This window comes from Clinocottus analis, unplaced genomic scaffold (genome assembly GCF_023055335.1).
Source record: "Clinocottus analis isolate CAN_PGR_092001 unplaced genomic scaffold, fCliAna1.0.p SCAF_20, whole genome shotgun sequence".
NCBI lineage: Eukaryota > Metazoa > Chordata > Actinopteri > Perciformes > Cottidae > Clinocottus > Clinocottus analis.
This window is the reverse complement of record NW_027175932.1, coordinates 6110324-6123396: the sequence shown is the minus strand read 5'-3', so window position 1 is coordinate 6123396 and position 13073 is coordinate 6110324. Positions and strand designations below refer to the sequence as shown.

At 43.0% G+C, this 13073-nt stretch overlaps 1 protein-coding gene across 1 annotated transcript in view; it reads left to right on the top strand.

Moving 5' to 3' along the window:
- Window positions 1–13073, top strand: part of exoc4 (exocyst complex component 4) — a 102453-nt gene that overhangs the window by 26905 nt on the left and 62475 nt on the right. Inside the window, exon 11 of the mRNA XM_068586867.1 lies at window positions 10194–10290. Coding sequence (XP_068442968.1) covers window positions 10194–10290 — 97 coding nt within the window. The remainder of the gene's footprint in view (window positions 1–10193; window positions 10291–13073) is intronic.

Sequence of the window (13073 nt, the reverse complement as noted above, 5' to 3'; positions counted from 1 at the left end):
AGAAAGTGAAATAAGTCGACTGTGATGGAGGGAGAGGACTGAGGGGGAGGGAGGTGGGCGAGGAAGGGGAAAGGGAAGGTTAAAAGTCATTGTTTTCATCAGGGTCCAGCGAAGAAGCCATTAAGAGATTTCTGAAGGAAGAAATTAGAAAAATATGTACTGAGACGGTGTGGAAAGGGACTTTTTCCTCTCTCTTCAAATTAAACTAACTGTAGGGTGGGAGGGACAGAGGGAGAGAGGGGGAGCAAAAGAGTTAGAAACGAGAGATTGAGTTGATGAGTTCTTCTGGCTGTGGGATTACTCAACACTTAAAGCTTAGTCATGTGTGTCTCTCCGCTTGGAGTTTCCTAAACTCTTTTTTTCCCCCCGCAACGGTCTGCTTCAAGTCAATATAGTTATTAACTCAGATGCTCACCAACATAGTCTCGGAAATAAGAGTTTGATTGCTGGTTTTAAATCCAGCTATGCACCGTTAACAAAGGAAAGAAAATGCACTAAATAGAGTACAAAGTCAGAAGTACAGACGTTGCTGCAGTTTTTGCAGACGCCTTCACTGTATTCGCTGCACTTTTATGAATGATACGACATACTGGTAAAAAATAATGTTTTTATGTTTGAGAGGTTACCAGATGTCAAGTTTTTCTCTTTGTTCCATTTCTCAGATCTTTAAGTAAGAATCAGAGCAGCAGTGGTTTATATAGAACGTGTAATGGTTTTTTAACCGACCCGGAGCCACATATCTGTAATGGGTTTGTAATTAATCTGTAATATCTGTAATGTATGTCTCTTGAGTGTTCGCCATATATCATTACACACATGCTACAGAGACGGCGTGAGTCACGTGCCTCCCATATGCAGGCAGACACGCAGGGGGACTTAATTGCTTGCCTTCTCCATTGGAGCACGTCTCCAACGCTTCAATTAATCCAATGCTTCATCTAAGGACTTTATTACAGCTCCATATGCAGCTGCATCTGGAATGTATTTCGGAACGTATGTAGTGAGACCGCCAGCTAGAGCATGTGTAAAGGGTTCATATATATATATAGAGAGCAGTTCCTCAGCTGTCTCTGGAAATATGTACGGAGGGTCTGCGGGTGTGTTTGCATCCTCGGCGAATCACTACTCTAGAATCACAGAACCCCATCCAGATTCAATCACGTTCCCTATGAATAAATTATGAAAATAACACTTTTCCAGCTGTAGATGTGTTACCGTGCCCCTATATTCCTCCACATGTCTCGCGAACACGCCCCCCTCCCCGTCTTTTGATTGCCTCGCTATCGCGTGTGTGTAGGCAGAGGATGACTCAAAGTGCTCCAGTGGTCATTTGGAAGTTGAAGTGTGAATATTTCCCAATAAACAATGCACCATGCCGAGTTAGTAATGCATTTACAGCCCTTTTTTTAATTATTTTTTTGTTATCTCTCTTTGTGTCGCAGCCGTTCATTATGTATTGTGTGATATTGCCTTGCCCTGAGGCACAATTGAAGCAACTCCCCCCGCCTCCCCACGCTTGCCTGGATATTCGCGTAAACAAACATACACACTTCTGACTTCCCCTTTCGCCTGAAGGCACGTACATAAGACTCCCATTCCCAACTCTCTCCCACCTCTGACCTCACTCAACTCCAAAGATGTATTCACAATCGCCTGACTTCCAAATCTATTTCACACATTCCCTGTTTTCCTTTTGATGTTCAAATGGCCTTGTTCTTGCGGCGAAAGAGCCGTCTGGCCGAGTCCCCGATCAACAATATAGGTTCAAACGTCTCTCTCTCTCTCTCTCTCTCTCTCTCTCTCTCTCTGTCTCTCTCTCTCTCTCTCTCTCTCTCTCTCTCTCTCTCTCTCTCTCTCTCTCTGCCCACACTTTATACACCGAATGCTCAGTCTGAGGTAGAGGGAAAAAGGCCTGCGCTGCATTAGGGAGTTCTTGTTTATGTATAATAGCATCATGTTCCCATGAGAGGGAGAGGAGGAGGGAGGGGAGGGTGAAGAAGTGGAGGAAGAGAGTGGCTGCTGGGGGGCGACCCGAAGTGGTGTTCCTTGTCGAGCTGATTTCCTACACCTCGATGGGGAGGGGAGGCGAGAAGAGGTGCAAATGGAAAAAAATGTCTCGTGGGAGACCTCGGTGGAGGTGATGGAGGGATATCAGGGGTGGGGTTCGCAGACGTTGGTCGCCATGTTTTGACAGAAGTGAACGAGTAAACAGCCGGTTCCTGCCGGGGGATGTTACACACTTTGGCTAAACTGGGCATAATCATCGCTTTGGGGTTGAACAAATTACATTTGGGAGACATTCAGTTCAGACTGATGATGAGGTCATTAGAGGTGGCTTTTGAAGAACCGTCACCGTCACCGACTTCCCCACCCACCCACAACATCCCCATTTAAATAGACGCTAGAGAAATCTAGCCGACACTTTCCAGGTCTGATCTCGCTCTACGCCAAAGAAGCACTTTCAGACGAGTTTATTGTAAAATCGCTAATTTGCCATTTCAATTAATCCTCTTCCAATAATTCTTTCTCTTCATTCGTTGTCAGAATTCAAGGATAATGGTTGTTCACTCATCTTGTCGAGTGATCAATACTTGACTTCCACTGACCTTGCAATTATGATTTATCATATTCATAACAGAGCTTTAGCTAGAGCTCAACTCTGTCGGTGAATAAATCAATTATTATAGGATTATGGCGCTGGAAAGTCAAAGACACCTACTTTTCCATGTTTAATGCCCTGCATATTTATTTATTGCTTTCTTGCTCTGTCAAGCAATGATTCGTGCTCACCTTTCTTTGCTGGTGTTAATTTTCTCTTGCTCTTTGCTATTTGCAGATTAAAATTGTAATAACTTTGTGTGTGAATGTGTAGGTGTCTCAGCACTCAATAACACTTCAAAAACAGATCATAAGCAAATTCAATTAAATGTTTTGTATGAACACATAAACCAGCGTAAGTAAATGTCAAATAAATACTTATTTGTCCAATGTTTAGAGAAATATGGTTATCAAAGAAAGACGACATAATATACCCCAAGGGTGATGTGTACAAAACTACTTTTACTGACAGGATTTCCTTTTTAACCAAATTTAGACTGAAGGAAAAATACAAATGATTTACTATTTTCGATAAACCTTATATTTCTCTTCCAGAACTCTTTTGAGCAGATGAAATTCAATATAATATTGGTAATCTTGTGTTCAAAACCTTTTTTTTCTGCGTGAAGAGAATTTAGAAAATATGTTTATAAAAACAAGACAGGAACATTTTCTGAAACTTTAAGACATACCTGGTCATGCCATATCTTACAGCTGAAGGAAGATGGAAAAAAAGATACATTTACATGTTAAAAAACATGCTGTCTATGTATTGAATACCCTCACGTTCATCGTTTTATTTTTTAAAGTTGTCCTTTAATTGTCCATTATTCCTCGTATAACAGTACCCTTGAAGCTGAGTGATGTAGAAAAGTCTCACATCAATGAGTGATGAGGACTTTCATCGTGGCTAGGTGTGAGTGTGGACACTACATGAAGTATGCACGCCAAGTTATGTCATATCTGACATGTCCGACATGCTGTAATTGACGGGCACGTTGTAAGCGAGTCTCCGCCTGAGTTCTGCGCCCTGCAGGAATGCCATTAGAAAGTGACATGTTTCCCCTCTTGCTCCGGTGCCAGACCTTTTATGAATCGCTTTGTTCCAGCAGCAACATAACTGGGTCTGTAGATAAAAATGCAAGCTACCGCTGGTACCTGACAGGCCATTACTGTGAAAAGCCTTTATTTGTGTTCAGCATGAAAGCAAATCTGGAGCGGCTCTGCATATTGTGGAAAACAGGTACACACACTCCTGCAGATGTCCTCGCTTTCACTATTTATTTAGTGTGTGTTCGCTTGGGCTAATCGTGTTGAATTTGCTCGTACATAGATTTCAGCGAGGTGTTGATTGGTTAAAACATTAGAGAGGTACGATTCCCCTCTCTCAAGACACATGCACAGATGTAAATGTGGTGTTTCATCTGCTGTGGGACCAGCGATTGCATTACAGTAGCTCCGGTATTGAAATTAGAGACAGTGTGGAAAATGCAGTGTGAGTTGCCAGAATTTGACTCAAATTCAATTGGGGCTTTACCGGCATGAAAGGTTAAAATAATCCAGAAGTACACGAGAACCGTAATATGATTATCGACGCGCTTGCTGTCTTGCGTTTGTGCGCCTCCTAAAGCTTCTCAAAAACGTTTTCTACAAAAGGGACGCTCCTACGCTGCACTTTGTGCACTGTTTCTCAATTCATTAAGTAATTGTTGCTCTCCACTTCAAGACAAAATGTGAATCACAGATGATTATCCAAACACAAGCCGGCAACACCTGCTGGAGCGCAGGAGGGAAACTGGATGTCACCCAAAATTACTCCGGCATTAACCAAAGCACATTCACATTAGACACATCCGTGCGTGTCTCTTTCACTTATTCCATCCGTGCTGCGATGGCCTTGCAACTCCAATAGATTAGAAACAGGAAGCACATTCTAAACCCAAGATATGGCCAATGTCTGCAAGCTATAGGGAAGCATATTGTCACATAATCAAAATGTAAACTCTTTCCCTCACTATGACCTTCTCAGATCAAAATACAGTCTAAGTTAGTGTGCTGAGATTTCCACATGACACCAGGATGAGGACCCTGTTGATAAGGCAGACATTTAATGCTGTGAGGAAGTTGAAGCAGGAAGAATAGAAGTGACGGAGAGATGCAGAGGACAACAGGAGGAGACAAAAACAAGGTTGTAATAGTTTACACAGTGCAGTACATTTACTCAGAGAGGAAGAGCTCCGTGTGTCTTCCCGACCTGAGGCTAATTTTATTCAGCGATCGTGTTGTCATTATTGGCGGCTTTGACTGTCACTTCTGTGTTTACTTTTAATCTCAGACCTGCTGATTGGAGAAGATGGAGGGATGAACCGATAAAAAAAAGGAAGGGAGGGAGTGAGTGAGGGAAGGAAGGATGGAAAAAGGGCATGTGGGACATGAGGCTGTAGAGACAATGGCACCAGCACAGTAGCAGCTTCAATGGTAGCCAGACAGAGGAACGCCCACCTTTCGCTCTCCCAGCATGCAACAGGTTCTTGCGGTAAAGAATAGCGTGTGCAATGTGCTGCCTGATTCCCTGCTGGGTCCAATCAAAGATGTAATGACACTTGGGGTTTCTTGGTCTTTATCCACTCACACATACACTCACGTGCATGTACTCAATCACTCCGGCGTAATTCTTTGTTCCGGTTGACCGATTCAAGAGACCCCGGCTGAAAAGGAAAGGGTGTTTTTGAACCATTCGTGATTCGAGTGAGCGGGTTGATGCTCCCCCCTCCCTCGAACTGTGTCTATAAAGATGTATATTCGAGGTTCATGTAGATTTTATTTTATTTTGTAAGCATTGGAGTGCATCATTTATTTTTTCTCAACTTTGCCACTCCTTGCCAACTGCTTGATACTGAAGTGTCTTTGCTGAAATTTGAAAGACAAGCAAACCCCCCATGACTTGACAGGATGACTCTTCATCATGTTTTAAAAGAGACATTCTGCACAATTAATACCAATTCTGTTACCGGAGTGCATTATTGTCCTCCCACCACTGACAGATGTGCATTCATTAAACTCAAGACCACGGAGACACATTGTATGCCACAGCGAGACTTTTAATAATTAATCCAACTCAATTTACACCTAAATTTATTTATACTATTATTTATTCATAACGTTTATTCTCGCCCAAGGAATGGGTTTGATCAGCTGGTTGGTGGTGCAGCAAATACCATCCCATCAAATTAATTTTAATAATAGAAGGATCTCATTAAGACCTAATCAGACATGAAGACAGTCTGAGTGGAATGGGATGCCCGGAATTGACCAGAGAGTCATACATTATTGACACGGAAATCGTTCTTATTAGATCGACAGGTTTCATCTCGGTGAATTGGCAGCCCACTGCCAACCTGATTCTTTTGCACGCACGCACGCACGCACGCACGCACGCACGCACGCACGCACGCACGCACGCACGCACGCACGCACGCACGCACGTTTAAATGTGTCCGAATTGTATACAATGGATATTACCTGATTTGATCATTACCAAACTAATTTTCAAAGCGTAGCGGCTACAGACACATTAGGCCATTGAAGTTGAAAATTGGATTATTATATATGTTGCTTTTTGTTTGTACAATTTAGCATGACATGTGCAGTGCTGGCTAACAGCACAGATTAGAAGCCTCAATTCAATGAAAGAGCCCCCCCTCCATCTTCTTTGTCGGCCTTCAGTGACTGTACATAATGTGGAGAATTGCAGATATTGTAGAATCCTACCCATCACAATCACACTTGGTATTTTGATGTTAAATTGTGCTGTCTATAACCAGCACAGCACGTTGTTTTCACTTTTGTGAGCCTACGTTGTGTGAGAGTGTGGGTCGTGATTGTGCCTCAATTATTACTCATCACACAGCTGCCCTCCTGCCAGTGACAATCAGAATGTAGCTCGAGCGAACAAAAGGCGTCTTTTATCATCTGGAAAAAACAAACGCAGCTCGGTGTTCGTTTGCAGGACGGAATATTTGAAAGAGCAATGTTTTATGGACCAATACTAATTAATATATTGTGTATAACAAAGATTGATTTTTGGCAAATAGACATGTTAGAAACTGTTAATACCATTTTTTTTTGTAACTTGTCTGAATATTTATTCTGTTAAAAATTATATCTCAATATTAGAATTTTATCCGAATACATTTTCATGGAGAGATGATAGCAAGCAAATTTAAGATATACTGCTTTTAAAAAAAAGAAAAGAAAAAGAACAGCACTTAGAAAGTGCTTTACAGATGAAAATACAAAGGCTTAAAATACAAAAGTAAGTTTAATTATCATCTGTTGCTATATATGTGGTAATGCATGTATACACTCAAATCCTCAAATTGGGAATCCAGAGTGTTTGGACTTCTGTTTCCTTGTTCCCATACGGGCACACACGTTAAGATTGTGGACACAAAGGAAATTCAAACCACTTGTAAATTAGGGATTATGACTGTTCCTTTGCCCGCCTCTCTGGATGTCCTCATCTCATTCCCTCTGACACACTCGCAGATGCATACAGACACACTCCGGTCCCACGAGACGTCGGAGTGTGTTAAAGAAGGCATCACACGTTCGCTCCTTTCCTGCCTAAATCTGGGAAGGGCCGGAATTCATCTCAGGATCAAACCTGTTTCTCATCAAACCCATGAAAGTGTAGCTAATGCAATTTCACTAAGTCACTGCCTGACTTGATTACATGTGGGCTGGGGAGCCCATGCTAAGGCACCACAGGGGGCTGGATAGGTGTCACTGTGTGTGTGTGTGTGTGTGTGTGTGTGTGTGTGTGTGTGTGTGTGTCATCGGATGGTATCTGTGTAGTTTAGGTTGATCCATTTGTTTTAGGCTCTGTGTGTGCTTGTGTAAAGCCAGTGAACCGTATGCGTATACATATCTTTACCTGTCAGTTCGTACCTTTTTTAAATCCATGGATGTTTTTATCTGCTGAGGTGAGAGTGTGTGTGTGTGTGTCGCAGACGGTGTAGTGGTCCTCGAGGGGGATTTCAGGCAGATTTGGCCACATTAGAATGTGTCGCCTCTTCCTTTCCAGCTTTCAGTTGCCGTCCCACTGAGCACCACACCTCCACACACACCCCTCCCACTAATCCTGGATCAGACCACACACCAAGGGACTGAAATGCACAGACACTCATCCAGAGAGCACTCACCAATACTCGGGCGCACACATGCAAACACGTGAGCTCTCGCAAACAAAATGGCACTTTTACAAATTATTTGGAGAGACGACTGGCAGCAGTTTGGTGGCATCCCGACCCGAAACCGGAGCCACCCTGTCACGTCTAGACAACTCTGAAGAATCCCATGCATATTAATGCAGGCCTATTTAATATTCATCAATGCTATGCCCTGTTGGCAGCTGGTCCCAGACCCCATGGATCAATGAGGCCTCTTCCTCGCTCCTTTGTCTGACACGGATGCAGATGTTTAGAGCATGAAATTAAATTGGTCACTGCCATTGGGGATACATACATGGTAGTCAATTTGGTGTGTGTGTGTGTTTGTTTGTGTGGAGTTGCCAGTTAGACGTGGTTCCTGGAGCAGACAGGTAACGCTAACTTCCCCAGAGTCTGTGACATGTTGATGTTATTCATGGGAACTTGCAGGTTGATGACTAGAAAACAAAAGTTTAGCGAGCTCTTTCCATGTGGATGATTAGCGATAGAGAGATAGAGAGATAGTGAGATGGAGAATGTGAGGGATGGAGAGAGAGAATCAGCGGGAGAGCGTGTCGGCGGCAGCTTTGTTTAGGAGCCTGTAATTGAGTCTTAATTGAATTGGCACCAACAAAAGGATGAATGGATGGAGATACAGTGAGAGAGAGTTTGAGTGAATTGCACCTCATCCCTGTCTCCACTTAGCAACACCAATGTGGGCTTACCCTGCTGCCGAATTTCATGGCAACAGATCCGAATCAGAAACCCTTGATTTTAAAGTTTTTGGATGGATTGAAAGCTCCCCTTGTCATTTTAATGGAAACACGGAGCGTGTTGTCTCCCATACTTTTCAAAGGAAACTTGTTCCATTAGAAATGTATAATGGAGCCCGGCGCAGGGAACAATGGGTTGATATGCATTTGAATGCACGGCTAGGCTGGAGGCGCAGGTAATGCGGAAAGGGCTTTTGCACTCAGCCGAAGTGTCTTTGTGTTATATCACACGAGCTTTGCAAGGTCGTATTGGACATGGAAATTAAACTGAAGAAAACAGCAGAGCAGAGCTTTGTGCCCAACTGAAATCTCCCCATTCCTGAACACACATGCGCACACAGCCATACCTATTTCAAAACCCTATCGAAGTAGCTCGGATCGCCGTCTTGTTTGATTTCTGCTCAGTTTTTTTTCCACTTAACTTACTCTGTTCACTCGACACCACATCTCACCTTATTTCGATTGAACACACTTTCCACAGGAAAGTGCAGTCAGCAAGTTGATAGAATTATTCTTACAGCACCTTAAATCTTGTACGCAAACTTTTCCCTCAAGTTCCCCCCCCCCCACACACACACACACATACACAGCTCAATTGTTAATGTATTAGACTCCCTTGGTTTTGATATTATATATTGCATTATCTGTTTTTTCCAGTCTCACGGATGTATTGATACTGAGTCTTGTGGGACTTCACCATCAACATAAAACCTAGAAAATGGGATGTATAATATTTCCTTCACTGCGCACAGGCAGGAATGCCACACACTGCTCTCCTCCTTTTCCTAATCATCAACTTTACTTGCGGACTATGTATAAATATACCTAAACATGATCATGTGCATTCATGCGCAGTGTTCTCACACGCACACACAGAAAGATAGACCATCCTTTTGCTTTGCAGTTAGCTGTATTGACAACGAAGCGCAATTTCTTCTCCATCAATTTTATCGATTACTTCAGGATGAGTGGAGGTAATGAGCTTCGGTGTTCTTTCTCTCCCCTGTGATCTCCCCTATTCCCCTCTCTGCAGCCCCCTCTGCTCAGCGTCCGACTCCCCCGTTCCTCTCTGAGCATGTTACATGGCAATGATTTACTGATTAACCCTGTTAGCTGCGGGGTTCACCCACGCAGTGACGCAGGGGCATGGAAGAGTGCAAGCATGTGGGACACATTTAGATGTGTGATGGAGAGCTGCACTGATTAAGTGATGGATTTATTAGGGCTGAAGTTGTACGCCTGTACCGATTGAATATTTAAATGTTTAAGAATGTTTCCGAATAATTTAAGAGTAATAAGGATTCCATGGAAAATGGAGGGACCTTAACTGTTACATTCCCCTTTCAAAGAGGTCAGAGATCAATGTCATTGACAGAGCAGCACTCTCGGGGTTGGTTGATATTTGGCGTCTTGTTAAAGGACACAGCACAGGGATGCTTGTTAAGTTTCAGGGGCCTGTTTTGAAAGCACATCCTCAGATCCTCAAGTCATGTAAATGTCATCCTACATATGATTCGCTCTTTGACATCTTACACACTGCCCTGCTACAGCATGTATAGATGTCTATGTCATTCATGTCTGGTTGAGTCAAGTCCTGTCTCCTATGTTCCAGGTGGTGCTGATGACAACCTGATCGAGGGGGGAGAAATGAAGTTTGTGTGTAAACCGGGAGCGAGGAACATCACCGTCATCTTCCAGCCTCTTCTCAGGTATAGCACTGACTGACACACCAAACATCTAGCCAAAAATGTGTTTGGATGTGGCTTGAATGTGTGTTTCTAGTTTATTCGTAATGATCAGCAAGTCTGGGATGAGGTGCCGCCTACTATTTTGAGTGAGTGCTGAGGACTGAGCAGAGATGAATGAAGCATCGAGGAAGTCCTCAATTCAAAAAGTCGTTACTGTTAATTATAAAGTAGAAGTAGGAATACATTTCCAATACTTCCAAGCAATATATTATGTCGCGTCTATACATTTTGTAATTTCCGATGTAGGACACGACTGATGTCCTGCAATAGTAAACTTAATCAGATCAGTTTAAAATACAGTTAATGCATGACCAAACTTGCTGTCTTTACTGGAACAATTTGGGCAGGATTCCATTAACTTTACGATATGCGTGTTTAAAAGTGTCCGCTGGTGTCGTGCTGGTCCGTCAGAGAGCTATGACCAAGCCACTCAAGACAAATGAAGGCTGGGACATGACTCAATACCAGTAAAACGAAAACTAATTATATTACATGGCCTCTTAGTGACCATTTATTGATTTCAACCATTTTAACATTTAGTGGGATATCGTAAATCAAACATGATGTAATATACTGTTCCTTAAGCTCCAAATGTTTTGATGATACCATCCAGGAATACGGATCGACTACCATCCTCCCTTTTATTTCCCATCAAATTTGAGTATTGTGAAGGGTTGTCTTTGTGGTGATTTTGCTGTATGTCTGGTAGTTTTCTATACAGCGCTGTGGTCCCAGGCGAGTCGTGTAAATCTAATAGTGAGGCAATTTAATTGAATTGGCCTCCATGCAGTGATACATTACCTTCTAGGATGCATTAAACTGAGATGCTTCCTCCTTCCACACTGGTGCTTGGCTTACATTTCTACAATTCAAACATCACGATGCATAGTTTTAATGCTGAGGCAGGATAAGTGTTCGTTTATCCTCTACATTTGAATGCTTTGATTCTAAAAGTATCTTAAATACTCGCCAGTGGAGAGCTATAGCTTCACACAGGCCATCTGGGCTTTACTGTTTGGCTCTTTGAAGTGTAATGTCATAGTCAGTGAATACCAACACACATGGAAAAAAAACTGAATTTGTTCAAGTACACTAGCGAATCAATGATACATATACCCTGAGCACTAAACATTGGACTGGCTGCTAAACAATGTGTAATTACATAAAATCAGCCAATTGATTTAGTAAAGCTAGACTACACTTCATCTATCAAATGCATTTCTGCATCACATCACCACTAACCGAAGCTGTATTGCCAGTTGTTATGTTACCTTTTGTTTGTTTGATTGAGGGATGCTCTCTGACAAGCCCGATCTCAGAGAGAATAGGGACTGTCAATGTTGTCTGCATGCAAGTGCATACGCATGCTTTAAAGGGTATATATCATAAAAAAATGTCCTATTTGGGTATTTGAAGTGTCTACCAACCCACAAACTGTGAAATATGACAGCCCAGTCAGTTTACTGTGGGCTGTCGGGATCAAAAAACATGTGATCCAACAAACCCTTCAGATTTGGCTTTCTCTCAGTCCCTCTCTCACACACTTTCTCTCTCTGAGACACACACACATACTGACGTCCAACCCCCGTTCACCGTGGGTCTGGCCAAGCTTTTGTCTGAACAAATGACCAAAAATAAAACGGTGACTAGCTTTCTGCCTACCGCTTCCATGTTGTCTGTAATGGTTCATATCAATCACACCAAACTGCCTCGCACACAGGGCCCTCTCTTCTCTCCTCTCCTCTCCTCTCTCTCCCTCCGACTTGCCCTCTCCAGACTTGTAGTGCCAATGGAGCGCTGTTTCTTGCAGATGGTTTTCTAATGGCAAAGCTCTGGCACTCCGCTGATGGATCACTACACCTCCTGCAGCCAGCCATGCAACTCATGGCAGCTTTAATGACAGAAGCAGTTGGGGGGTGCGGCGCAGGAAATCAGTGGCGTGTGTGGCAATGTGTGGGCATACGAGAGAACAGGGTCTTAATGAGGAACTGTAAAGGTTTGTTTGCGTGTTGTGGTGTTTTTTCCTCTACTCCTTAGCCAGGTGTGCTTTATATTAGTGATCTAACCTTACTTTTATATTGGGAATCCAATCAAATATAAATGTCTGGCTAAGCTTCTTATTTCCTTCTACTCATGCGATTACATTTTTATCTTTCGCTTCACTGAATATCCCGTTCTGCTGCAGCATAAACTCATTTCCTTGTGGGCGTTACCATTTTATTTCATGTCATACTTTATGAAGTACTCCATTCATGGTTCAGATGATGCTGCATGTGGTTGGCCTGTAATTATTAATGGCACCACTGCATAAACAGGATCATAGTTGAAGTGGTAAACCCAAAGTTAACAGAACCAGCTGATGATGAGCTTCACGATAGCAGTAATCCAGGGTTGTCAGTGTAATGGTTTGTAAGCCAAATAACACAAACAGTTGGACTTGCGTTGTGATATAGACTCTCTGTTACAGAGCAGTGGTGCAGCTCAGGTGCTACTGCAGGTGTTCTGGAAGTTCTCCCGTCCACTTGACACGTGACGCGTTGGCTCGAAGACAGCCTATTTCATCCACGGTACCCTCCTTAAACATTCTGTGGGGAATACTGTTGCCAGCGCCATTCCTAGGAGCTATCAAATTCCTACAGGTGTGAGCTGTATCTGTATTCTCAGCAACCAAGGTTGTGGTTTGTTGCCTACTCTGTTTGGACAGACTGTCCAGAAGCAGCCGGAGAGTGAACAGTAATCAGAAT